The sequence below is a fragment of the Bos taurus genome, chromosome Y (genome assembly GCF_002263795.3).
Source record: "Bos taurus isolate L1 Dominette 01449 registration number 42190680 breed Hereford chromosome Y, ARS-UCD2.0, whole genome shotgun sequence".
In the NCBI taxonomy this organism is placed as follows: domain Eukaryota; kingdom Metazoa; phylum Chordata; class Mammalia; order Artiodactyla; family Bovidae; genus Bos; species Bos taurus.
In genome coordinates, this window is record NC_082638.1 from 1,388,455 (window position 1) to 1,415,738 (window position 27,284).

The 27,284-nt window shown below is 49.6% G+C and overlaps 1 protein-coding gene across 10 annotated transcripts; it reads left to right on the plus strand.

Annotated features, from left to right (window-relative positions):
• The first annotated feature begins 687 nt into the window (after nucleotides 1-687).
• Nucleotides 688-27,124, plus strand: GYG2 (glycogenin 2). 10 transcript variants are annotated; one of them, XM_005228482.4, is made up of 11 exons: nucleotides 688-978; nucleotides 1,801-1,951; nucleotides 6,612-6,753; nucleotides 8,825-8,999; nucleotides 11,989-12,151; nucleotides 12,381-12,507; nucleotides 13,838-14,060; nucleotides 16,868-17,038; nucleotides 21,443-21,547; nucleotides 23,042-23,149; nucleotides 24,264-27,124. In XM_005228482.4, the coding sequence occupies exons 1-11, from the start codon at nucleotides 691-693 to the stop codon at nucleotides 24,423-24,425; spliced, it is 1,815 nt and encodes a 604-aa protein (XP_005228539.3). In that variant the 5' UTR covers nucleotides 688-690; the 3' UTR covers nucleotides 24,426-27,124. The 10 variants fall into 10 exon arrangements, with proteins under 10 accessions (XP_005228539.3, XP_024844216.2, XP_024844219.2 ...); XM_005228480.4 differs by lacking the exon at nucleotides 688-978 and adding an exon at nucleotides 1,072-1,246; XM_024988455.2 differs by lacking the exon at nucleotides 688-978 and adding an exon at nucleotides 1,214-1,388.
• Nucleotides 27,125-27,284: the final 160 nt, after the last annotated feature.

Genomic DNA, 27,284 nt, shown 5'->3' on the forward strand with positions numbered 1-27,284 from the left:
AGGATGCTTTCTGAACAGTAATGAAAGGGTGGGTTCAGGGATGAGGCAGGAAGGAATCTGCCTTCTCCGGGACTGCGTTTGCATTTGGCCTGGAAGGGTCTCATTTTCTCCCCCAAGGCAGGAGAAAGTGCCAGGAACCACCCCGCAACCCCTTCCCCAGCCCGGAATGTGGCTTCTTTAACCCTCTCTTTCCCTCTGGGCCAAAGCAATCTGCTTCCTCCCTCCTGTGTGCTTGCTTCGTTAATGCATGCACTCAGGCATCCGTGAATTATTAATTCACTCATTCACCCACTCCAGCAGACCAGCGCTCCTTCACGAATTCACAGACTCACCCATTCTTGCAGGCATTCATTCATTCATTCAGGCAGGCAGGCATGCACACAGGAACTCATTCATTCATTCAGGTACACACTCGGGAGCTCATTCACTCATTCACTCGGGCACGCACAGGGAGCTCATTCACTCATTCACTCAGGCACGCACACGGGAACTCATTCATTCATTCACTTGGGCTCGCACACAAGAACTCATTCATTCATTCACTCAGGCACACACACGGGTGCTCATTCATTCATTCACTCGGGCACACATGGAACTCACTCATTCATTCACTCAGGGACGCACTCGGGAGCTCATCCATTCATTCACTCAGGCCTGCACGCGGGAACTCATTCATTCATTCTCTCGGGCATGCATTCACTCATAACTGTGTTCTCCCCTTCGTCTACTCAGGTTCATCCGCCCGCATTACGCTTCTCTCCATCACCGAGTCTGATCAGTCCCTCCCTCCTGCGCCCAAGCACCGTGCACGCCGCACGCACCCACGCACTGTCCACGCCCCGCGCGCACTCCTCCTCCGCTCACCACACGTTCCCGCCGTACGATCACGTTTCCAGCGTGGCCTCTGCCCCGGGCCGCGCGCTGGCCTGGGGCCCTGAGGCCAGTGCAAACATTGACTTTGGGGGCGGCGTGTTAAAGGTTAGAGGTTTTAGAGCCAGGACGCCCCAGACGCCTGGATTCCGCGGGGAGGGGCCCGAGGGAGCGGGGCGGGGAGTCCGAGGTGCCCGCCTCCAGGCACTCCCTTCCCGGGGGCCTCAGCCGGGGCACCAGGCCCGGCGCGCGGCTGGGGCGGGCCGTGCAGGAGACCCCCGCCCGGGGGCGGAGCTGACCGTCTGGAGAGCCGCCCATCTTTGGGCCGCGCGCCGCCCCGCCCACCCGGGCCAGCAACTACGGGAGCGTGGAGAAGGTGGGGGGCGCCGCCGGCGATCCGGGGCCGGGGAGGGGGGCGCAGGCCTGGGCCGGGGCTGCCCCAGCGCATCACGTGGGGGCGGCCTGGGCGCGGCGGAGACCGGAGCTCCCGGAGCTCGGAGGAGGAGCGGGCCGCGGGGGTGTGGAAGGCTCGGGGGTGGGAGGTGTAGGAAGCTTCCGGAGGCGTGGTGGCAGCCTGGGCGCCCGAGGGGAGGGGGCACCCGGGAGCGGATTTGGGGCGCACTTGGGCTGCTGGAGCGCAGAGACTCAGAGAGGCGCGGGGCGCAGGGCTAGACACGCGGTGAAAGGAGTGATCGGGTGGGGGGCGCAGCGAGGCCGCTGAAGTCTCGGCCGTGGATGGGGGTGTGTGCGGGCGGGGGGCGCCTGGAGCCTGTGCCGGGCGCGGCGGGGGGACCCTGAGGACACCCGGGGGCGCCCCGGCGGCGGGAGGGCCCGCGGCTGCCCCTGCGCGCGGCGGAGACGTGGGCTGACTCGGGAGGGGCCGGGGCCTGGGGCGGTGCGGGTATCCGGAACGCCCAGCTGTCTCCGCAGGCCTTGAACTCGGAGCGGGTGGGGCCCCTGGAGACGCAGCCGACGCCTCCGCTCGGCTGGGCGGCTGGAGCCCGGGAGAGAGGCAGCCCGCCGCGCCTGGGCGCCCTCGGCCACGTGGTGCCCATCGCGCGCTGCGCCCACACCATGCCTGGTAAGCGGAGAACCCTCCTGGCGGCCAGCCTCCGTAGCCTGGGTGAGATGGACTGCGCTGGGGGCGGGGGGACCCCCACCTCCCCGCTGTGCCCGCACAAAGTGGTCCCCAAACTCTTCAGCGCCCACCATGCTGTATCCGCCCAGCCCCTCGCTCACCCCGGGGGCTGGAGAGCTTGGTGACCTTTGGTGCGACTGGCGGGACAGTGGGTCTCAGCGGCTGGGAAGGGCTGAGCTTTAGGGACCTGTGTGGCTGTTGTTCAGTGGCTCAGTCGTGTCTGACTCTTGGCGACTCCACGAACTGCAGCGCGCCAGGCCTCCCTGTCCATCACCATCTGCCCGAGTTTGCTCAAATTCACATCCGTTGAGTCTGTGCTGCCATCCAAGGGGCTCGTCCTGGGTCGCCCCCTTCTCCTCCTGCCCTCAAAAACAGATGGTCAAGGGGCACTGAGATTTGGTAATTTTCCTTCTGTGAAAGCTTAGCCCTTGGAGGTTGGGCGGACCATTTTCTTGGCAGGCACGGAACTGTGTGAGAGGCTTACCGACGTGCAAAACCATGGGAAGTTCGCGGTCGTAAAACTCTGGGAACACAGAGCGTCTTTGGTCCTCAGCAAGATCAGACCAGAGACAGAGTTGCTTATTCCCGTATAAAGATCTGGGGTTAATCCCCGCTGCAGGGCAGCAGGCTGCCTTTGGTGGGATGGCTGGGACTGTGGTGAGCCCTGACTCCCAAGGGCTTCAACTGCATCCTCTCCGCCTGCCCTCGGGCTGGCAGGGACATCCATTTGGGACAGTGGACCTCAGAGGCTTAGAAATGGGATGATAAAATGTAGCCTTCACCCATGGGAAAGATGTCTGTCCTGTTCTGTTTGTTTGGGTTTTTTTGTGTGTCTGGGGAAGAGGGCTGGTTTGGCCAGCTCACCCGGCATGTGGGATTTTGCCTTGCTGACTACGAGTGGAATCTGGGCCCCCAGCAGGGAGAGCTTGACATCCTAACTGCTTCCCCGCATACATGCCAAGTGTCTGAGTCGTAACCAACTCTTTGCTCCCATGGACCGTAGCCCTGCCAGGCTCCTCTGTCCATGGGGATTCTCCAGGCAAGAATACCAGAGTGGGTTGCCATTCCCTTCTCCAGGGGATCTTCCCGGACCAGGGATTGAACCCCCATCTCCTGCATTGGCAGGCGAATTCCTTACCACTGAGCCACCTGGGGAGCCACACCTAACCACTTGCCTGCTGGGAAATTCCCGCCTGTTCCTGTTTTTTTTTTTGTTGTTCTTTTTATCATGAAGACAATCTCTACTTGCACCCAAGTCAGGCCTGATCATTCATGAGAGCATTAACAACAACAAAAAAAAGTTTCAGGTTGCTTTTTATTCAGAGGAGCGATTTGGTAATAAGTCGCCAGGCGGCTTCTCAACTGTTTCCCACCTCTGTGCCTTAGAGAGGCAAAGTTGTTTGGGCCGATTTCCTGCTGTAGGCTGCAAGGTTCTGTTGATGTGTGTTCCAGGGAGCGGCTTGGAGCTCTCCAAAAAAAAAAAAATACGCGTTTTCTGGAAACCGGCGAGGGTCTGTATAAATGGTAGCATTCAGGAGGGACGTTCGGACACATGGCCGTCGGGCTGGGCAGCGTGCTGGAGAGACCCCACTGGGGATTCAGCGCTCTCAGCCGGGAACAAAACGCGCCTTTGAGTGAAAGAGGAGGGCCCCCCCACCCCGCCAAGGAAGCCAGGGGTGTTATTTTGGGGGAGTGGTTGTTAGGTGGGTGGAAGGGGAAGGAGGCGAGGAATCGGAGTAAACATTTCTTCCCGACCCCTCATAAAACCAGCAGCTGCCGCTGTCTGCAGGGTGAAGTAGACTTTGGGAGATGTATTTTTTTTTCTTTTTCGTCCTGGGGTTGGAGGACAGCCACCAGTCCTGTTTGTGTTCCATGCCAGACGTCCCCACCCTCACATCCCGTCAAGTGGAAACTCGGCCTTTCAGCGTGGCTGCGTACGTGCTCAGTGGCTCAGTCATGTCCAACTCTTTGCCACCCCACGGACTGTAGCCGGCTAGGCTCCTCTGTCCGTGGAATTCTGCAGGCAAGAATACTGGAGGGGGTTGCCATGCCCTCCTCCAGGGGATCTTCCCCACCCAGGGATCGAACCCATGTCTCTTATGTCTCCTGCATTGGCAGGCGGGTTCTTTACCACCAGCACCACCTGCCAAGCCCTAAATAGATGGATAGATAGATGTTGTTAATATTAATAGATAATAATAGATGCACAGAGCATACATAAATATAGGTGATAGCTAAGTAGATGATAAATACGTGGATAGATAGATGTCATTAATATTAATAGATAATGATAAGATGCATAGAGGATACATGGGTATCAAGATACGTAAGTAAGTAGATATATAGATGGACAAAGAAAGGTAAAGAAAGTAAAGTCCTTCAGTCGTGTCCGACTCTTTGCGACCCCCTGGACTGTAGCCCACCAGACTCCTCCGTCCATGGGATTTTTCCAGGCAAGACTACTGGAGTGGGGTGCCATTTCCTAGACAGATGTTATTAATGTTAATAGATGATGATAGCTAGGTAGATGATTAGATAGACAGCCATCTCTGGAGCTGCAGACGCATTCTGAGTTTTCCCTGTCAGTAATAACTCATGGCCGAGATGCCAGGAATCCTCATCTTCTCCTTAATCCAAGAAGAACCCCAGCCAGGGGTAGACAGGAGGCCCTTGGGCAGGTGGGCACTCACCCCAGCAGAATGTCAAGGTTAAAACAGGAAAACGGGCCCAGGAATGCTGGGTCCTGCGATTCTTTCCGGGGTGACTTTGTCTTTGGAGGCGGGGAGGGCGCGGGGGCCCCAGGGGAGCGCCATCTGGCCTTTGAGAACTGAGCTGTGTGTGTTCCAGCCCCAGACCAAACGCTGCGAATGTTAATTTCTGTGGCCAGCTCGGGAGCCAAGGCCCGGATCTCCTGATCCCCTTGGTTTCGTCCTGGCGAAATCAGAATCAAGCTGTTTAAAATTCCTTGTGAACATCCACATCACGCGTTCTTCGAACTTGGAACTGCAGTCAGTCTCATCAGCTGTTGGAGTTTCTTTCCCTGCTGCGGAGACCCTGGGGAAACGGGATTTTTGGTGAATGAAACAGTCTTCCTTTCTCTTCTGAAGCCCGTCTCCTTGGCTTCATACACCCTTGAGTTGAAGTCTTGCCAACGACTGGGGTGTGTGCGATTTAACTAATGGGTCTGGCGGTTCCCTTTTGAGAGCCCGGTTCTTTTGGCAAAGTGGGGGGGAATCCTCGTGGTAACTCGGATCAATCCGAGTGTTGTTTCTACCTTGGCTTTGTGTTCACCCGAGACCTAAAAGTTTTGGGTGAGTTTTTGAGACTTGAATGGAGAATCAAATAAGCAGTCTGAGCTAGGCACGTGTGTCGTTCTGGAGCAAAAGGATATTTTATTGTTTTAACTGAAGGATGGTTAATTTACAATATCGTGTTGTTTTCAGCAAAGTGATTCAGTTATAAATATGCACGAAAGTGGAAAATTCTTGTTGGGCTTTCCAGGTGGTGCTAGTGGTAAAGAATCTGCCTGCCAGTGCAGGAGACCTGGGCTTGATTCCTGAGTCAGGAAGATCCCCTGGAGAAGGAAATGGCAACCCACTCCAGTATTCTTGCCTCGAGAATCCCAGGGACAGAGGAGCCTGGTGGGCTACAGTCCATGGGGTCGCAAGAATTGGACATGGCTGAGCATATATTCATTTATATATTGTGTATATGTCTATATCTACATATACTTGGTTATAGATGTTTTTATACATATATGTATATATTCGTATATTTTAATTTTTATATATGTGTGTATTTTTTTTTTTTTATTTTGGAGATAGGGGCATTGCATGTGAGATCTTAGATCCCCAGACCAGGGATTGAAGCCATGTCCCCTGCAAAGCGAAGAACATAGTCTTAACTGCTAGACTACTAGGGAAGTCCCTCCGTATTCTTTTTTTTTTTTTAATTCTTTTCCATTATAGGTTATTAGAAGATATAGAGTTCCCTGTGCTGTACAGTAGGTCTTTGTTACTTGTTTATTTTATATGCAGTGTCTGTTTGTATATAAGCAGAGTATATGATTAAAATTTCCTGGTGTATATAAACAGATACAGTGTATAAACTTAGATCTGTTCATCAGCACCAGGAAATTTTAATCACACTTTGCTTGACTTAGTCTCATATTTAGTGTTTCCTGCGTCCACGTGGGTTTTCTTTTCTTTTTGAAGAATTTTCTTTTTTAATTTTTCAATGAAAGAATGCACGTGAAATGTCCCTGAAGCGTATTTTGGAATATGCACGCATGCATGCTAAGTCGCCTCAGTCGTGCCTGACTCTTCACGACCCCGTGGACTGTCCTCCGTCCATGGGATTCTCTGGGCAAGAACTCTGGAGTGGGTGGCCACGCCCTCCTCCAGGGGATCTTCCCCACCCAGGGATCGAACCCGCGTCTCTCACGTCTGCTGAATGGGCAGGCGGGTTCTTCACCACTGGCGCCAGCTGGGAAAGTCTTGTCCAGTCCCGGTCGTGAAGCTCGAGAGAGTCAGAGGTGGCGCTCAGCCGCACCGCTGAGCCCCGAGGCCGGGCGGGAACGTAACCCGGCTGTCCCCGTCCACAGTGTCCGACCAGGCGTTTGTCACGCTGGCCACCAACGACGTCTACTGCCAGGGGGCCCTGGTGCTGGGGCAGTCGCTGCGGGAGCACAGGGCCACCCGGAGGCTGGTGGTGCTCGTCACGCCTCAGGTGTCCAACCCGCTCAGGTAAGACTCGCGCACGCACACCCGGCTCTGCAGACCGTAGAAGCTGGGGGAGGTTCTGGGCCGTGGTCCGTGAGCTCGGACCGGCGCACGCGTGGTGGGGCTGGGATGCTTGCAGAAGGGCTTGCGGTTGTTACTAGAGGAAGGGGTCCTGTTTCAGAATCCTGACACGCAACGCCACGCGTGTGTAGAGCAGCTCCTTGCCTCAAATATGGGGATCCACGTCATTGATTCGGGGGCGGGGGGGCGTGGGGGACTTGAGGAGCGACCGTCCCACTAGTCCACATGCATGCACACTCCTTAAGTCGTGTGACAATCTCTGCGACCCCCGTGGACTGTAACCTGCCAGGCTCCTCTGTCCATGGGATTCTCCAGGCAAGAACACTGGAGTGGGTAGCCATTGCCTCCTCCAGGCGACCTTCCCAACCTCGGGATGGAACCGGTGTCTTCTGCATAAGCAGGTGGGTTCTTTACCATTGAGACATCTGGGAAGCCCACATCGTGAGCTAAGTTAAAGCATTTTTATTTTCCTTACATTTTTATTGAAATATAGCTGAGAGACTGAGGCAAAATCTGACAGACTGGGGTGGGGCATGTACCTGAGCTATTATGTGACAGAAAGATGAACGTTGGAAGGGAAAATCTGATAGAAACTAGGGGGTTCTGAGGCAAATTCTGACAGACACTCAGGGGTTCTGACATAAAATCTGACAGAAACTAAGGGATTCTGAGGTAAAATCTGACACACGAGGTTCTGAGGTAAAATCTGGCAGGACACAGAGGGTTCAGGGGTACAATCTGACAGAAACATGGAACTTCTGGGGTGAGATCTGACAGAAAGATGAACATTCTAAGGTAAAATGTGATAGAAACGAGGGGGTTCTGAGGCAAATTCTGACAGACACTCAGGGGTTCTGACATAAAATCTGACAGAAACTAAGGGGTTCTGAGGTAAAATCTGACACACGAGGTTCTGAGGTAAAATCTGGCAGGACACAGAGGGTTCAGGGGTACAATCTGACAGAAACATGGAACTTCTGGGGTGAGATCTGACAGAAAGATGAACATTCTAAGGTAAAATCTGATAGAAACGAGGGGGTTCTGAGGCAAATTCTGACAGACACTCAGGGGTTCTGACATAAAATCTGACGTAAACTAAGGGGTTCTGAGGTAAAATCTGACACACGAGGTTCTGAGGTAAAATCTGGCAGGACACAGAGGGTTCAGGGGTACAATCTGACAGAAACATGGAACTTCTGGGGTGAGATCTGACAGAAAGATGAACATTCTAAGGTAAAATCTGATAGAAACGAGGGGGTTCTGAGGCAAATTCTGACAGACACTCAGGGGTTCTGACATAAAATCTGACAGAAACGATGGGGTTCTGAGGAAAATCTGACAGGACATAGTGGGTTCAGGGGTAAAATCTGACAGAAACATGAACCTTCTGGGGTGAGATCTGACAGAAAGATGAACATTGTAAGGTAAAATCTGACAGAAGCTAGAGGTCTCTGTGGTGAAATCTGACATAAAGTAGGGGTTTCTTAGGCAAAAATCTGACAGCCAATAGGAGGATCTGAGATAAAAATCTGACAGAAGGAGTTTCTGAGATGAAATCTGGCAGGAAGAAGGAACTTCTGAGGTAAAATTTGACAGAAAGACAGTCTTTCTGAGGTAAAATGCTTGCAGAAAAAAATCTTGTTTTTTTCCCCCAACTTCCTGGTTGGCATTAGTTGTAAAGAAGCTGCCTGCCATTGGAGGAGACATAAGCAATGTAGGTTCGATCCCTGGGTTTGGAAGATCCCCTGGAGGAGAAAATGGCAACCCACTCCAGTATCCTCGGTGGAGAATCCCATGGACAGAGGAGCCTGATGGGCTGCAGTCCATGGTGTCGCCAAGAGAGGGACACGACTGAGCACATATATTTGTACAAAGATTTTTATCCCTCCAGAACCTTTTAGAGAAAAACACTTCAGCATATACTCCCACAAAATGAAATGTGAGCACCAAGGGACAGAGTATCTTGTGTGAAACGGTCTCCTGGTCTCCTAGAACTCGGCCTGTCTTTTCCCAGGGTTATCCTCTCAAGGGTGTTCGATGAGGTCATCGAGGTGAACCTAATAGACAGTGCGGACTACGTCCACCTGGCCTTTCTGAAGAGACCTGACCTCGGGATCACCCTCACCAAGCTCCACTGCTGGACGCTCACCCGTTACAGCAAATGCGTCTTCCTGGATGCAGACACACTGGTGAGTGTGCAGGAGGGGGAGGTCCAGACCTTCTGCCTGGCGAGGAGCCGCCCACTCAAAGATCACGCCCCTCTCTCCATCAGCAGGCTGCTAGCCCGTGCTGGTGGGTCCCCACCTGTTGAGCTCCTTTAATGGACCGGAACCTGGTGGTCCGGAGTCGACGATAAGGAAGTAAAGGATGGAAGGAGGCTGATATTCCTTGGTTTACACAGAAAGCCAATAAATCCCCTGACACGGGGCTTGCTCTGTTCACAAAGCCCTCAGGCGCCCTCTCAATGTGGGGAAGGCGCAGAGCACCTTCTCGAGAGGGTCTTAGAAGCCCGGGCAGGAAAGTGAACTCAGAGAGCCTCTGAGCTCCAGGGGATCAGCCTGAAAAAGAGAGGGAGAGAAAGAGAGAGAGAAAGAAAGACGTGGAGACCAGAGCTCTGATGGAGCAAAGGTGTTTTATTCAACATTGTGTATGTATTTATACTGTCTTCCCCGGTGGCTCAGAGGTTAAAACATCTGCCTGCAATGCGGGAGACCCAGGTTCGATCCCTGGGTCGGGAAGATCCCCTGGAGAAGGAAATGGCAACCCACTCCAGTATTCTTGCCTGGAGAATCCCATGGATGGAGGAGCCTGTTAGGCTACAGTCCATGGGATTGCAAAGAGTCAGACACGACTGAGGGACTTTACTTCACTTATACTGTCTTACACGATAGCTATTTTCAGCAGAGATAAAATCAAAACTTACAAGTTATCAAGAAAACATGAGGTCACCCATATGAAAGAGAGAGTTGTAAATAACCACTTGTACCATATGGTTCATAAGAAGGAAGAGGGTGCTTATCACTGTATGGAAAAACTAACGAAGGAAATGCCTGGATTTCTTAGTCCCAGGAGAGGCTTGCCTCCCCTCTTAATTCCTGAATATTCAGGAATTAATAAGGAACAGAGGATTCCCGACAGATCGAAAGCAGCACACAGGAAGCCTCCTGTTAAATGCTTCCTGACACCCACCGGGTAATGTTCATCTCTACTACCAACATTTAGTCAGTCAACATCGGGTAGAAGACACCCAATAGTGTTGCTGAGAACACTGGGTTAGTTGAAGGCCCGTCCCTTCCCTAGGACGAGTGATTTCATTATGTCATCTGCACAAAATAAAATATTGGAAAAATACTCTTCTTTGATTGTACCGTGAATTATACAGTCCTGGTGGGACTGGAAACCTGGCTTCTTAGGCTATAGCATCTCCACTGTAGTCATCTGGGGTAGTGACCCTCGGTGTTGGAGCCAAGGTCAGGTACTTTCACAAATAGCCATTGGAACGTCGAAATGTGAAATGAGATTGGAGTGTTGGAGATCCATTCTGGGTTGTCCTGGTTGTGCAAAGGTGGTCTAGAAAGATGGAGGCGTGGAGAGGAAAATCAGAATAGAGGAACAATCAGAGTAATATTTTTTTTTCCCAAACAGAGCACAATTTATAAAGCCAATAGGTGTGCTGGAGAGGAGTACTGTTAGTGGTCAAGCTCTCGCAGGCTGATATGCTATTGACTTGCAAACCTCCGTGTTTGTGGATTTCCAGTCTCGTAGGTCATGTTTGCTGGATAGAAGAGAATAAATACAATTAAGAGCAATACAGTTAAGAGCATATCATCAATATACTGGGGCTTCCCTGGCGACTCAGACGGTAAAGAATATTCCTGCAGTGCAGGAGACCCAGGTTCGATCCCTGGGTTGGGAAGATCCCCTGGAGGAGGAAATGACAACCCACTCCAGTACTCTTGCCTGGAGAATCCCATGGACAGAAGAGCCTGGTGGGCTACAGTCCATGGGGTTGCAAAGAGTCTGGCACAACTGAGCGACTAACGCATCAATGTACTGACTTGCAAACCACTATGTTCATGGATTTCCAGGCTTACTGGTTACATTTGCTAGATGAAAGAGAATAAATACAATTAGTTAAATGTTTAAGTGTTCCACAGAGGATCTTAAGAACCTGGAGATGATAATTTTGCTTAATAGATGGTGTTGCTTCAATGGTGTCTCCTGAAATGAAACCAGGGAGCAATCTGATACACACATTCTTCTCTTTGGAATATAAGCTTCAAAGAAGAGGGTCACTCAAAAATTCGGTATAACTGTCCCATCACAGACCATTGTCTGGTTCATCATGAAGTTCCTGTTGCATTTCTCACTTGTATGTTAATACACGACTGACCGGGGAATTTTTGCAGAAAGTAATGCCTGTGGATGGTGATTTGTTAAGTAAGTGAATACCAAAACACTTCCATCAGGAATGTTCGGGTAACAGAAGACGTGGTTCAATCTCTTGGGAAGATCCCCTGGAGAAGAGCATGGCAACCCACTCCAGTATTCTTGCCTGGAGAACCCCATGGACAGAGGAGCCTGGTGGGCTACAGTCTACGGGGGCTCAAAGAGTTGGGCACGACTTGGTGACTAAGCAACCAGAAGCTTCCAGGCAAATTCCCTTTTGTGATCAACTTGTCCTTGTCTGGATATTTCCTGGGAGCTAAACAAAGGAATTTTAGCTTAAGGCTCATTCCATTGGAGGCAGGCAGTTCCTGGAGACAAGAGATGGGCCATTGTGTAGCATTTAAGCTCAAGTGCAACATCCCTTTAGGGATATGTGTGCTCAGTCCTGTCTGACTCTTTGTGACCCCATGAACTGCAACCCCAGGCTCCTCTGTCCATGGGATTCTCCAGGCAAGACGACTGGAGTGGGTTGCCATTTCCTTCTCCAGGGGATCTTCCCAACCCAGGGGATCGAACCCATGTCACGTCTCCTGCGTCTGCTGCATTGGCAGATCGGTTGTTTCCCCCCAAGCCACCTGGGAAGCCGTCTGCTTCATCCCTTTAGTGATGAACTTGTAGCAGAAGCAGTTGAGCACAGAAGTTCAAGTCACAGACACAGATTCAATATGGAGTCAGACTGGTTCTCTCCCGTCACGTCGTACGGGGGGGCCCCACGCTCTGTCTCCCCAGGTGCTGTCCAACATCGATGAGCTGTTCGACAGGAGGGAGTTTTCTGCGGCCCCGGATCCCGGGTGGCCGGATTGCTTCAATAGCGGGGTGTTTGTCTTCCAACCCTCGCTGGAGACGCACAGCCTCCTGTTACAGCACGCCACCGACCACGGCAGCTTTGATGGTACGTTGAGGGGCAGCTGGACGTTTGTGGACCGGAGTGGGGCTGTGGCCATCCCTTTGACCCACCGGCACTTCCTCCCCGCCACCTTGAATCTGTGAATAGCAAGTTACAGATGGGGAGTGAGGGACTTGCCTGCTGGTCCGGTGGCTAAGACGTCAAGCTCCCAGTGCAGGGGGCGAAAACTACACCATTCGTTATTCACTTCTTTGGCTATGCTGTAACTCTCTAGGGGCAGACCAAGGCTTGCTGAACAGTTTCTTCAGTAACTGGTCCACCGCCGACATCCAGAAGCACTTGCCCTTCATCTATAACTTGAGCAGCAACACCACGTACACCTACAGTCCTGCTTTTAAACAGTGAGTTTCATAAGTAGTTATACTTTATGAAAAAATGTCACAGATGTGTCCCTTTTTACACATTTTAAAAATAATAGGTTTTATATATAGTTTCAGTTAGATTTTCTTATAAAATATGAAAGGTATACCTATAACTACAAATTTTTTGAAAATGTAGTTATTATGTAGAGTATATATTTTTATTAATTCATTTTTTTATTGAAGGATAACTGCTTTCAGATTTTTATTGTTTTCTGTGAAACCTCAATATGAATTATGAGTATAAGGGCTTCCCTGGTGACTCACACGGTAAAGGATGTGCCTGCCAGTGCCGGAGATGCATGTTCCACCCCTGGGTTGGGAAGATCCCCTGGAGAAGGGAATGGCAACCCACTCCAGTCTCCGTGCCTGGAGAATCCCATGGACAGAGGAGCCCGACGGGCTACAGTCCATGGAGTCGCAAAGAGTTAGACGCTAAATAACCAGGGATGGCACCCACACTTCCTGCGTTAGAATGCAAAATACTAACTCCTGGACCATCAGGAGAGTCCCAGAGTGGGCACAGTGGGCCATACAGAACACACAGATCTCTGGGGAGAATATGATATCAAAATTTCATAAGAAAGCAATGAATTAAGAAAAAAATGTTTTCAAAGCTGTGAGGTTGGTGCGAGTGGCGATAACAATCAGTTCAGTTCAGTTCAGTCGCTCAGTCGTGTCCAACTCTTTGCGACCCCATGAATCGCAGCACGCCAGGCCTCCCTGTCCATCACCAACTCCCGGAGTCCACTCAGACTCAACGTCCATCGAGTCAGTGATGCCATCCAGCCATCTCATCCTCTGTCGTCCCCTTCTCCTCCTACCCCCAATCACTCCCAGCATCAGAGTCTTTTCCAATGAGTCAACTCTTCGCGTGATAACCATAAAAAGACAAAAATGAAGAGGGGAAAATTTCCCGTCTTGCCCAAGATGCCAGTTTTCAGGTCTGCAGCTTTCATTCTCTGCTATGAAATCTATTTTTTAAAAAATCTGTCATCGTTTTCAGGGTGAGATGATTTGGGCTACGAAACCACCCACCTTTCTAAGACTCCTGATTTATTCTTTCTGTTGTGGGGAGCATCCCAGTGGGTTCTGATTATGTTTCTTGGTCTACAGAAATATGAAAGACTGCCAACGTGGACTGACTGTAAACAATTTTTCTTTTTCAATGCAAGTCTAAGTGGCTGTCACGAGAGGATCATCCCTGAGCCGTCGAGGTGCATCTTACTGTCTGTGACGAGTCCTGCGGTGATCACTGGCTTTCTGTTTTTTTTTTTAACTTTATTAATTTTTGTCTGTGTTTCTTCCTCAGATTTGGCTCCAGTGCGAAGGTGGTCCACTTTCTGGGGTCCTCAAAGCCTTGGAACTGCAAGTACAATCCCCAGACGGGCTCCGTTTTGGAGGAGGGCTCCGGGCGGGCCGACCAGCATCAGACGTCCTTCCTTAACCAGTGGTGGGGAATTTACCACCGTAGCATCTTGCCCCTTTGTGAAGATATCCGGAACAAGGACCACCACGCGCCCCCAGGTCACACGGTAAGGTCCTGAAACCCCAGAGTTGAAACCGGGGATTAGAAACAGACAGAAACCGGGGATCAGTTCTCTATGATCTACACTTGGGCATTTTCTTCAAAGGCAGACTCCCCACGTTCTTGTGCTGAATCTCTTCTCATTGTTAATTTTTTTTTTTTTAAAGACAGATATAGGATGTGTGTGAGTCGCTCAGTCGTGTCTGACTCTCTACGACCCCATGGACTGTAGCCTGGCAGGCTCCTCCGTCCATGGGATTTTCCAGGCAAGGATACTGGAGTGGGTTGCCATTTCGTTCTCCAAGATATAGGCTATTATAAGCAATCACCAAGTTACATTAAAAAAAAAAAAAATCTGTCAATGTTTCAGAGGCAGATTTTCTAGGTAAATTTTTGTTTTTTATAATACACTACATTTTTATTTCCAAGAAAGGCACTTTCAAAGAGGTACTTGAAGGATGTTGCGTCTTTAACCTATCGGCCACTTTTGTGCTGATCAAGTCCATTAAAAATTTGACAACTGTAAATGCATTTTTGTTTCTAATATCCAAATACTTATTTTCTTATTTTAACTATGAGCCTCTTTCTGAGAAGAAGAAGTTGGACTTCAAATTATAACATAGTTCTACGACCTCACAAATAGTTTTCAGTTAAATTAGGGTGTTGGCTCTTGGACAGTTCTCCATTCCAATAAAGTAAATTACATCCCCCCCAAAAAACATCAAGTGGTAAACAATTTGCATAATATAATTGTATCAAATACCATGTTATATACCTAAAACTTACACAATATTATATATTAATTATATCTCAAGACAGTTTGGGGGAAAAACAAAGAAAAATATAAAAACCTTTCCCTTTAGAAGAGAACAAAAAAATCTGTCAAGGACTACAGTCATGGAAGAAATAAGAATTTTTAAGTTCAATTTTAAAAAATATTTATGTATGTGGTCGCACCAGGTCTTCACTGGGGCATGTGGTTATCTAGTTCTCTGCCCAGGGATCAAACCGGAGTCCCCACTCACGGGAAGCCCAGAGTCTTAACCACTGCACCCCCAGGGAAGTTCAGGAATAGTTCACCGTTTATAGACATGTTTATTTAAAAATGAGGGAATTAGAAGATATTAAATAATGCCGACGCACACCAGAAAGGAATTAGACGAGGAAAGATGCGTTATTTCACCCCAAGAAATAAAGGCCATAGTTGGAGGTTAAGGACCTGCCAAAGCTTTAGATCCTGCACCACTGTCATCTGTATGCATGCCCTGTATTTCATGTAGGAAGATGCTGAAAGAGGCGGGCATTTTTTTTCTTTTTTTTTGGTGCAAAATCGTGAATGTTTCATGAGCAGAACTGTGGCTGCGGTTTACCAAACTGACGCAGAAATAATCATTTAAATTAGCCGGCTTCATCAGGGAAAGAGCCACTCATTGATTAAGTGGCTGGAAATGACTGATTATAGATGTCATTGGAGCGGGCATTCTCCACTTGCTGTCCTTGATTGAAGAGGCCGTTGAAGGTGGTGTCTGAAGAGGGCTTTTCAGGTTCTGGAATGGGCACCCATTTGATTTTTTTTTTTAAACTATAATGCTGCACGCTCTCCGTACTGGAGTTTCTGCAGTGAATTTCAACAGGTAGACAAAAGACCTTTTAAGGTAAGGTCCCAGTAAATTATATTTCTCGGTTTGTTTTTAACGGGAACATTTACTGGTACAGTGTAGTCCAGTGTCTGCAAATACATGCATTGGGACCTTGAAAAGAATTCACTTTTTAGTGTTTTTACTGCAGTTTTTTTTTGGTGGAGCTGGGTGCTATTTTGCAGTCAGAACCAAAACTTTCTTGCAACATCTCAGATGGTCCAGTGGTTAAGAAGGTCCATTCACCTTCCAATGCAGAGAGCAGGGGTTTGATCCCTGGTCGGGGAACTAAGACTCCCCATGCTGTGCATTGTGGCCAAAAGATTGAGGAGAAGAAAAAAAAAAAAAAAAAACTTTCTCTGACCATCGGAGACAATCAAATAGGAGTTTATTCAGACCTTGTCGCTGATAGCAAAGTGCTGTTCCTTTCTGCCAAGCAGTCTGCTTAGGCTGTCTTTTTTTTTTTTAATGGAGTCGCTCAGTTCTGTCAGACTCTTTGCGACCCCATGGACTGTAGCCCACCAGGCTCCTCTGTCCGTGAGATTCTCCAGGCAAGAATACTGGAATGGGTTGCTATTCCCTTCTCCGAGGGATCTTCCCAACCCAGGGTTGGAACCCACGTCTCTTGCATTGCAGGCGAGTTCTTTGCTGCTGGGTACTGGGTTGTATATGAAGAAAGATAAAGCAGATTCAGGTGGTTCTAAGAAATGAAACATTGAGAGCCATGTGGGGAGCCTGTGCCATGGGGTCCTTCTTACCTAGAGCAATAATGTGAATGTGGATGTTAGTGAGATTGGCAGAAAGGTCAGGAGTCCCTTGGACTGCAAGGAGATCCAACCAGTCCATCCTAAAGGAGATCAGTCCTGAATATTCATTGGAAAGACTGATGCTGAAGCTGAAGCTCTGATACTTTGGCCACCTGATGGGAAGAACTGCCTCATTGGGAAAGACCCTGATGCTGGGAAAGACTGAAGGTGGGAGGAGAAGGGGGCGACAGAGGATGAGATGGTTGGATGGCATCGCCCACTCGATGGACATGAGTTTGAGCAAGCTCTGGGAGATGGTGAATGACAGGGAGGCCTGGCGTGCTGCGGTCCACGGGGTCGCAGAGAGTGGGACACGACTGAGCGACTGAACAACACGGGCAACTTTGCTGAGTGTGAACGTTTTCACGCAGGCTCACCTCGGAGGCGCTGGGGTGCCGTGTTCCAGTGCAGCGGCCGCGGCAGAGGGGTCGTGTGCGAATCCAGCAGAGGGGCCCAGGCAGGCTTGCTCTGCTGACGCCTCGGAGAGGATCATGGGGGTGGAGGAAGACATCCCTACTCGGGCAGCGTGCCCTTCCGAAGAGGTCAGTCCATTTGCTCTACGCACGGGCAATGAAGGCTCAGTCTCACTGGTTACCATGGAGATGGGGGATGCTCCCTGGAACCCCCGGACGTGGGGCGTGGGGAGGAGGATGGGAGGAACCCGTCTTCAGGTTGCTCTGGCACCAGTGTGAAAGGGTCTGTCACCCAGTCACGTCCGAGGAGTGCATCTAGCTTGTCTATGCAGGTGGTACTGGAAGCCGGTCCTGATTAATCTCTGGCCTCAGCCCCAAAGTGTGAGATCAGAGTCTGGCTCCTCCAGCCCGAGCTGTGTGAGCTCAGACAAGTTGTGCCAACCTCTCTGGGCGCCTGTCAGCTCATCTGAGTGATAATAATAATACCGCTGTCTCACAAAAGGGTGGTGAGGCTGTTGTTGTCCAGCCGGTCCGTCATGGCCGACTCTCTGCAACCCCATGGGCTGTAGCCCGCCAGGCTCCTCTGTCCGCGGGATTCTCCAGGCAAGAAGACTGCAGTGGGTTGCCTTGCCCTCCTGCAGGGGATCGTCCCGAGCCAGGGATCGAACCCGCGTCTCTTAAGTCTCCTGCACTGGCAGACGGGTTCTTTACGACAGCCGCCTGGGAAGCCCCGTAACAATGCTGTCATGGTTTCAGCGGCAGAGGGTGGGGACTCAGGCATTCACATACATGCATCCATTCTCCCCCAAACTCCCCTCCCATCCAGGCTGCCACATAAAAGCCATTTTCAAGCCCCTCTGTCTCTCGCGAGACTTAGCATGACTTCACTGATGGGGGTGGGATTTGGGGGCCCCATGGAAAGGACGTTGTCCTTTCCGGTATCTCGCGAATAGCTTTCCGGGGTCTGTTTCTCGCTTATGGTAAGACAATGGACGTTTCGATTTTAGCCGACGTTTCTATGGGACGTTTCTCTTCTGTAACTTTAACATGGGATCAGTGATGGGCAGGCAACTTCCGTGCATTAGCAATTTTTGAGTTGTGAATTCATAACCACCCAAACAAATTGAAAAAAAGAAAAAGACACCGGTTTGCACCATGGAGGTGGCTGGGAAGTGAGCTTATTTCTAATTTTTTTTTTTTTTTTTCATTTCTTCTGCTGTACCCTGGGGTTTTCCCAGCACCTGCCTCTGGGCCCAGGAAACGCCTCATGTGGGTTAAGCAGAAAGCGTCCGCCTTGCAGGAATGTGAACACTCTGTGGATTAAGCCCTTAGGTTCCTGTAGAACCGCCTCCCTGCTCTGCCAGCAGGAGCCACCCCCGCAATGGGAATTTAAAATAAGAAAAACTGAAGTGTACTCGATTTACCACACTGTGGTGAGTCTCGCGTGTCCAGCAGAGTGCTTCAGTCATTTATTTTTTTTCAGATTGTTTTCCATGACAGGTTACATTACAACATACTGAATATAATAACCTCTGCCATACAGGAGGTCCTTTGCGTCCTGGTTTTTGATAAGAGTTGGCAAACATTTAAATCGCGTTAAGTGTTTGACAGTCAGACTCTATGGGGAATCTCTCAGAAATAAATAAATGAAAGGAAATAATTATATAAATGATTATATACTTTAAATAATAAATATAAGTATTAATATAAATGTATTATATTAATGTATTAACATAATTAGAAATAAAATATAATAATTTTATATTTATAAATAAAAACAAATACAATATAAAGTAATGTAAATATACTGCTGCTACTGCTAAGTCGCGTCAGTCGTGTCCGACTCTTCGTGACCCCATAGACGGCAGCCCACCAGGCTCCCCCGTCCCTGGGATTCTCCAGGCAAGAACACTGGAGTGGGCTGACATTTCCCTCTCCAATGCATCAAAGTGAAAAGTGAACGTGAAGTCGCTCAGTCGTGTCCGACCCTCAGCGACCCCATGGACTGCAGCGCACCAGGCTCCTCCGTCCATGGGATTTTCCAGGCAAGAGTACTGGAGTGGAGTGCCATTGCCTTCTCCTAATGTAAATATAGATAAATATAAATAATATATTTATATTATAATTCAATATAGTATTAATCGATATATTAATATGATTAACAAATTAATCTATACAAACATAATTTATATAAATAATATAGTATAATTGATCAATGTAACTAAACAATATATTAATTATAAAACATTAATATAGTCATATCGATATATTATAAACATAAATAAAATAGAAATAATTTTATTCAAATGAGTATAAATTAATATGAATATATGTTATATTAATATATTAATGTAAATAAATAAAATTAATAAATAAAAAACTTTCCAACTGCAATGGTTAGTTTTATGAGTCAAGTTGAGCAGAGTAACAGATGCACAGATAGCTGGTGAAACATTATTTCGGGGTGTGTTTCTGGAAGAGATTAGCATTTAAGGAAGTGTCTATCAGGACTTCCCTGATGGTCTAGTGGTTAGGACTCCCTGGTTTCAGTGCAGAGGACCCTGGGTTCAATCCCTGGGTGGGGAGATCCTGCATGTTGTGAGGCGTGGCCGGAGAAAAAACAAAACACAAGAAAGAAAGTCTGTATTGACCATTTTCCGATGGGCACGTGTGTCTAAAATTGAGAAAGTCATGGCCCTTCTATACGTGAATGTCACTCAGTCGAGTCCGAAAGTAAATAAAATAAAAAATGTTTAAAAAATAAACTTTGGGGGAAGAAGTGGGCAGAAGACCTAACTAAACATTGAGGTCCCAAGAAGACATGAAAGTGAAATTTGCTCAGTCGTGTCCGACACTTTGAGACCCCACGGACTTCACAGTCCATGGAATTCTCCAGGCCAGAATGCTGGAGTGCACGGCCTTTACTTTCTCCAGGGTGTCTGCCCGACCCAGGGATGGAACCCGGGTCTCCCGCATTGCAGGCGGATTCTTTACCAGCTGAGCCACCAGGGAAGCCCAAGAATACTGGAGTGTTTAGCCGTTCCCTTCTCCAGCAGATCTTCCCAACCCAGGGATTGAATCCGGGTCTCCTGCATTGCAGGCAGATTCTTAACCAGCTGAGCTATAAGGAAGGTGTCCTTTTTACCGTGTATGTGCCTATATTTCATTATTTTACACTCCAAGATCATCTTTCTGGAGAAGGGAATAGCAACCCACTCCGGTATTCTTGCCTGGAGAATCCCATGGATAGAGGAGCCTCGCAGGCTGCAGTCCATGGGGTCACAAAGAGTCAGACGCAACTTAGGGACCGAACAACACAGCAGACGTCTTTGCAATTAATTTTTCTGCTTTGCTGCCATCTACTGACCATTGAGTGAATGACCCACGCTGGGTTCTTTAGGGAATTTGGAACCCAAATTGGCAACCCCTCACTGCCCTCCCCCCAAAAAAGAGAGAGAGGTTATTTTCTTAAATCCTGTAAATATGCAAGAGACAGGTCTGGAATGCTTATTTCAGCAGCCTTTGTATGGCCGACTTTCTGCGACCCCGTGGACTGTAGCCCGCCAGGCTCCTCTGTCCATGGGATTCTGCAGGCAAGAATACTGGAATGGGTCACCATGCCCTCCTCCAGGGGATCTTCCCGACCCAAGGATTGAAGCCACATGGCTGCATTGCAGGGGGATTCTTTACAGTCTGAGCCACCAGGGAAGCCCAAGAATACTGGAGTGTGTAGCCGTGCCCTCCTCCAGGGGACCTTCCTCACCCAGGGATGGAAACCAGGTCTCCTGCAGCTGCTGCATTCCTGGCAGATTCTTTACTGTTGAGCCCCCACGGAAGTCCCAGCCCCAGTACACGCAGGTCAGCTTCTGGTCTGCGTCACGGCCAGCCAACGAAGTCATCTAATGACCCAGGATTCCTGCCGTTCCTCTGCTCCATGCCCTTCCAAAGCGGCTCCTTGAGAAACAGTTTTCGCTTCCACGCTGAAGCCACCCAATGATGCTCGTGACGTGTTCAGTTGTCTCCTGCCGGCTGGGATGGTCTTCGCCATGTGCCACCCCGGGTAGAGTCAAGAAGAGCCGCTTGCATGGTTTTCTGTGGGTTTTGTCTTCCTGTGGCGTTCCAGCTGAAATCAGAAGAGGTCCTCATGGGACGGGACCTTCACCCGACCTGTGGGGACACGGGAGAAAAACTGTCTGCCACCTGACCACCCAGTCTGAGTCGGTGATGCCACCCAGCCATCTCATCCTCTGTTGTCCCCTTCTCCTGCCTTCAATCTTTCCCAGCATCAGGGCCTTTTCCAATGAGTCAGCTCTTCTTATTAGGTGGCCAAAGGATTGGAGTTTCAACTTCAGCCTCAGTCCTTCCAATGAATATTCAGGACTGACTTCCTTTAGGATGGACCGGTTTGAACCTCCTTGACCGGCTTCTAGTCCAGCTGTGTTTGTACTCGTGGAGGCAGACGAACGCAGATGAGGCATTTTTCGTTATCTGCATGAAGTATTGTCCTAACTTTGCTTTTTTTTTTGTTTTTAGACGGTAGGTTGGCGGGAAATAGAGACTCGAGCTGAAGTGCGACGCAACGTGTTTTCAGCACCCTCCCCCCAGTTTGCAGACCTCTCAGAGATCCAAACCAGTTCGGTATAACTCGCTTCCTTTTTTTTTTTTGAAATGGCTGTACCACGCAACACAGGGGATCTGAGTTCCCTCAGCAGGGATCAAACACACAGCGCCTGCAGGGGCAGACTTTTTTTCTTTTTAAAAAATTTTTTTTATTATTATTATTTTTTTTTACTTTACAATCTTCTTAAACGGCGCCTGTTTCTCTGTTTGCCTATGTCGGTCGGCCACCAAAGGAGACGCCCCACGTGTTTCTCCTCTATCCCGTGACATTTCTGAATGGTTTCCCCCTGGTGGTGGTCATGAATCGCTTTACTTTCCAGGTGGATAAGACACCTGGGTTTTTGCCCGCCTGAATCCCTGAGGTTCTCTTCTATCTTGCTTTAGGAAGAAATAGAAAAGTGTTAGACGTTCAGTCGTGCCCCCGACTCTTTGCGACCCCATGGACTGCAGCCCACCAGGCTCCTCTGTCCATGGGATTCTCCAGGCAAGAATACTGGAGTGGGCTGCCATGCCTTCCTCCACGGGATCTTCCCGACCCAGGGATGAAACCCGAGTCTTTTATGTCTCCTGCGTTGGCAGGCAGATTCTTTACCACTGAGCCTCCAGGGAAGCCCATACATATACACGGACCTATTTCAGATTCTTTGGCCAGGTAGGTCATTACAGAGTACTGAGCAGAGGTCCCTGTGCTGTCCAGCAGGTCCTTGCTGGTTCTCCATGTTAAACACAGCAGTGTGTCCATGTCCATCCCAGACTCCCTGACTATCCCTTCCCCATCCTTCCCCCTGGGAACCCTAAGGTTATTATAGCGTATTGAGTAGAGTGCCCTGTGCTGGTCAGCAGGTCCTTCTTAGTTATCTATTTTATATATAGCATCAATAGTGTATATATGTCAATCCCAATCTCCTCATTTGAAAGATTAACCCTTACATCACATAACAAATGTCAGCCTCTCACCTTTTGCAAAAAGTAACAGGGAGAAGTTCAGAGTAGTAAATCACACCAAATGACTTAAAAAAATTTTTTTGTTGTTTATTGACTGTGCTGTGCAGCTTGTGAGATTTGAGTTTCCCCATCAGAAATTGAGCCAGGGCCCTCGGCAGCGAAATTGAGGAGTTCCAACCAGTGAACCGGGGCTCGGTGGGTAAAGAATCCGCCTGCAATGCAGGAGACACAGGTTGGATCCTTGGGTCGGGAAGATCCCCTGGAGAAGGGAACGGCAACCCACTCCAGTATTCTCACCTGGAGAATTCCATGGACAGAGGAGCCTGGCAGGCTACAGTCCATGGGGTCGCAAAGAGCAGAACACGAATGATTGACTAAACCACTGCCATACTACCCACTGGACCACTGGGGCGGGGTGGTTGCCCTAAATTGCTTACTTTTTTTTTTCTTTTTTTTGCACAAACCATTTGTTTGATCCTAAGGAGAAAGAGTTCTCTGTCGTTCTGGTTCAGGCTGTGGTTCTGGGAAGCCCCCTGCAGACTAACGATGCAATGATTCTGTTTGCAGCGGCGGGCGGAGAAGGCGGGAGGTGCCCCACCCGAGGACGCCTTGGAACCCAGCCGGGAGCCCCCTGCGGATGTCAGCAGGGACCCCAGTCCCCAGGACGCTCTGGAGGTGGTGTCCCCTGTCCCGACCGTTCACCTCGTGCAGCTCCCATGATGGGCGCTGTGGGCTCTTGCAGCAGCCAGCTGTGTACACGCACGGGCCTTACCGCGGTTTCAGCCTTGCTTGTTGAGATGAGAACCTTCATCTCCCGCTGTCTCGGATTCACCTGGCTTTTCTCTGGCCTTTGCCCTTGGCGGGCAGTACACCCGCTTTCCTGTCCTCAGCTCTGATCATCCCGCCCGTTTTCTCTTGCAACGCTGTTCTGCAGGGGCTGGGCTGTGTTTTCTGCACCCTGAGCTTGGGAGGTGATGCATAGACATAAAACCTGGGAAATTTGAGGGGTGGGGGGGGGGGTGTTTTGATCTAATCAAGCATGCATGGATTTCTTCTTGCAGAAGTAAATGAAAGATGCTTTCTTCCTAAGTCTACCTCTTACGGATGCTCTGGTCTTACATTTCAGTCGCTCTGATGATGCATTTAAGGAAGTGGATGGCTCATGTCTCTAATACGATGTAGTAACACTTTTGTTGCTGGTGCTGTTGTTCAGTCGCTAAGTCGTGTGCACACCCTGCAGCACGCCAGGGGTTTCCTTGCAGTGACGACCGACAATAGTGAAGAAAAGGGGTGTCCTTCACCATTTCACAGCGTTTGCCCAAACTCAGGTCCATCGAGTGATGTCCACTCAGTGATGCCATCCAACCATCTCATCCTCTGTTGCCCCCTTCTCCTCCTGCCCTCAGTCTTTCCCAGCATCAGGGTGTTTTCTTATGAGTCGGCTCTTCACATCAGATGGCCAAAGTATCGGACCTTCAGCTTCAGCATCAGTCGTTCCCAGTGAATATTCAGGGTTGATAATAGTCGGAGGAAATCTAGCTCAAGAGCTGACTCATGGCTGGGCAGAGGATAAAATTGGTATTGATGTTTTTTGTTGTGCCTTTGTCTGCAGAGGCCGCTGTAACAAAAAAAGACCACAGTCTGGGTGGCTTCTGAATAACATGAAATGTTACTTCTCGCAGCTCTGGAGGTTGGGTGTCCAAGTTTCAGGCACCAGCAGGTCTGGGGTCTGGTGAGAACCCCTCTTCCTGGCTCACAAGCGTCTCCCTGTGGGCTTGTCTTTCCCCAGGTGGACCTGACCATTTCCGTCTCCCAGATCTCCATCGAAGAGAAGCTCAAGGTCCTGAGTCCCGAGGAGGAGCGGAGGAAGTGGGAGGAGGGACGGATGGATTACCTGGGGAAGGACGCCTTCGCCCGCATTCAGGAAAAGCTGGACCGCTTCCTGCAGTGACCACACTGTTCTGATGAGCGGTCCTGTTCCATCAACGTCCCAACGTTCCGAGGAGGAGCTCTTCACCCACGTGCCTCTGTTTACGGTCAACCCACCTGAGTGCCTTCTGCCCACCCCGTGGTCCATCCAAAACCCAGCTTGAAGCCCCGTGTGACCCAAGCTCCCCATGCCTCTCAGGCTTCCCCAGGGACGTCCTGTCTCCTTTATGTCTTGTTAGCAAATCACTGAGGATGGTGCCTGCAGCCATGAAATTAAAACACACTTTCTCCTTGGAAGAACAGCTTTGACCAACCTAGACAGCGTATTAAAAAGCAGAGACATCACTTTGCCCACAAAAGTCCGTCTAAGTCAAAGCTATGGTTTTTCCAGTAGTCATGTGTGGATGTGAGAGTTGGACCATAAAGAAGGCTGAGCGCCAAATTGATGCATTGAATGATGGTGTTGGAGAAGACTCTTGAGAGTCCCTTGGACTGCAAGGAGATCCAACCAGTCCATCCTAAAGGAAATCAGTCCTGAATATTCATTGGAAAGACTGATGCTGAAGCTGAAGCTCTAATACTTTGGCCACCTAATGGGAAGAGCTGACTCATTGGAAAAGACCCTGATGCTGGGAAAGATTGAAGGCAGGAGGAGAAGGGGATGACAGAGGATGAGATGGTTGGATGCCATCACTGACTCGATGGACATGAGTTTGGGTAAACTCCAGGAGTTGGTGATGGACAGGGAGGCCTGGTGTGCTGCAGTCCATGGGGTCGCAAAGAGTCAGACACGACTGAACAAGTGAACAACAGCAGTGAAAGAGAACATGAGTATAGCTTTCTGGTCAACCCTGGGTCTCTGGACTTGCTTGAAGGAGCTCAGGATTTTCTCCTGGACTGATAAAACCACGTCCGTCCTCTGTAGGATTAGCTTGAAGCACTGCAGAGCTTCAAACGAATAGCACTCAGAAAGGTACTGAGCTCCCTGAGAACCTTCCAGAATGATTAAGTCCTTTTCTTGAAGATGGGGTCAACGTTCGGATGTCTTGAGTGTGACTGTGGTGTGAATTTTGCCAAGAGTGGCTGACAGACACCACGGCTGTGCTTTCTCTTCTGCAGAAATACTCAGGGGGACTTCAAAGTGTCTTGACATAGTCCCCGTGGCGACACGTCAGAAATATTTGGAAGGAGATTCTAGCTGGCTTGGGAGAGATGACCTCTTCCAAACTGGTTTACCTACTGGTGTAGAAGACGTCCCAGATGGCGCTAGTGGTAAAGAACTCTCCTGCTAACGCAGGAGATATGGGTTCGATCCCTGGGTCCGGAAGATCCCCTGGAGAAGGAAATGGCAACCCACTCCAGTTTTTTTTCTTTTTTTCCATTTTGAACTTTTTATTTTGTATTAGGATGTAGCCGACCAACAATGTTATGATGGTTTCAGATGGACAGTGAAGGGACTCAGCCTGATACATAGGGGTATCCATTCTCCCCCAAACTCCCCTCCCATCCAGGCTGCCACGTGGCACTGAGCACGCAGGAATAAGCACCCAGGGTTTACGCCCAAGGGTCATGTGCTCATGGCGAGTGGATCTGGGGAGGCTGTTTCTCTGGAGGCGAATCCGCGCGGGGTCGAGGACACTGGACTGCCCTTGGCTGGGTCTCACTACCTCACCTCACAGCTGCACTCGCGGGCCTCGGTGAGCCAATGCAACTCAGCTATGTGGGGACAATCCTCTGTTTTGTGACCCTAGACGCTGTAATTCCACGGGAAAGCCTTACTTCAGAAGCATCCAAGTTCTGGAAATGAATGCAGTGTGTCAGACCCTCTCAGGGAGTCAGTGTTTGTGGCCACCGCAAGGATAATTAAAGCCAGGTGTCAGCTGCTGTCCTAAGAGGAGGAGATGCTGGCCACCACAAAGATGATTAAAGCCAGACATGGGTCGCTGTACTAAAGACAAGATGTGGGTTTTAAATGTTTGAGTGGTTTATTTATAGCTTCCCCAGGTGGCTGAGTGGTAAAGAATCTGCAGGAGGTCTCAGGTTTGATCCCTGGCTCGGGCAGATCCTTGGGAGGAGGAACTGGCAACCCACTCCAGTGTTATTGCCTGGAGAATCCCGTGGACAGAGCAGCCTGGGGGGCTACAGTCCATGAGGTCGCAGAGTCAGACATCACTGAATGGCTGAGTACGTCCTATTGAAAATTGTGACATGGGTTTGTAAGAAGGTTGAGAGGGCTTTGTTTAAATCCACGTGGGATCCGAGTGGACTTCTGGGGTTTGTTGTAGCGTTTGCTGTGAGAGGCGCCCGCTATGGAGGGGCTTTTATTTCTTCTCTGTGGATGAATGATCTGGCGTCTTGGTTGGTCTCCTACATATGATGCTTCAGGGGCTACTACCAAAGAGCCGTGGGGACGAACTCCTTGGGTGGGCTGGGTGGGGGGAAGGTGATGGTTGCCAACCATCACAGTAATCCCTTAGGCTTGTTTTGGGGAAACATGATGTTGGACTGTAAGATACAAAAGGCCAATTCTATGTCCATGAGAGGAGAACCCCGGATGGTGAACATCGGAGTCCAGCTTCTCCGAAGAGGACCCTCCGTACGAATGCTCCGACAGCTCACTGGCTTCAAGTCTAGACTCAACTCGGATCTCTCTCCCATATTATGAAGTCTGTCCGTCTGGATGAAGGCTAGCGCATGGCAATTAAAATCCTAGGACGGCAACGCGGTCTCCTTCTTGGGTTTTTGGATGTGTTCTGAGTCTTCAGAACGCCATTTATAGGAATGTGACTGGCTTCGTTTGTCTTACTATCAATTAAAATAACCAAATGGGTTTTTCAGAATTGATAGTAACCTAAATGGGAAGGAAATCCAAAAGAACAGG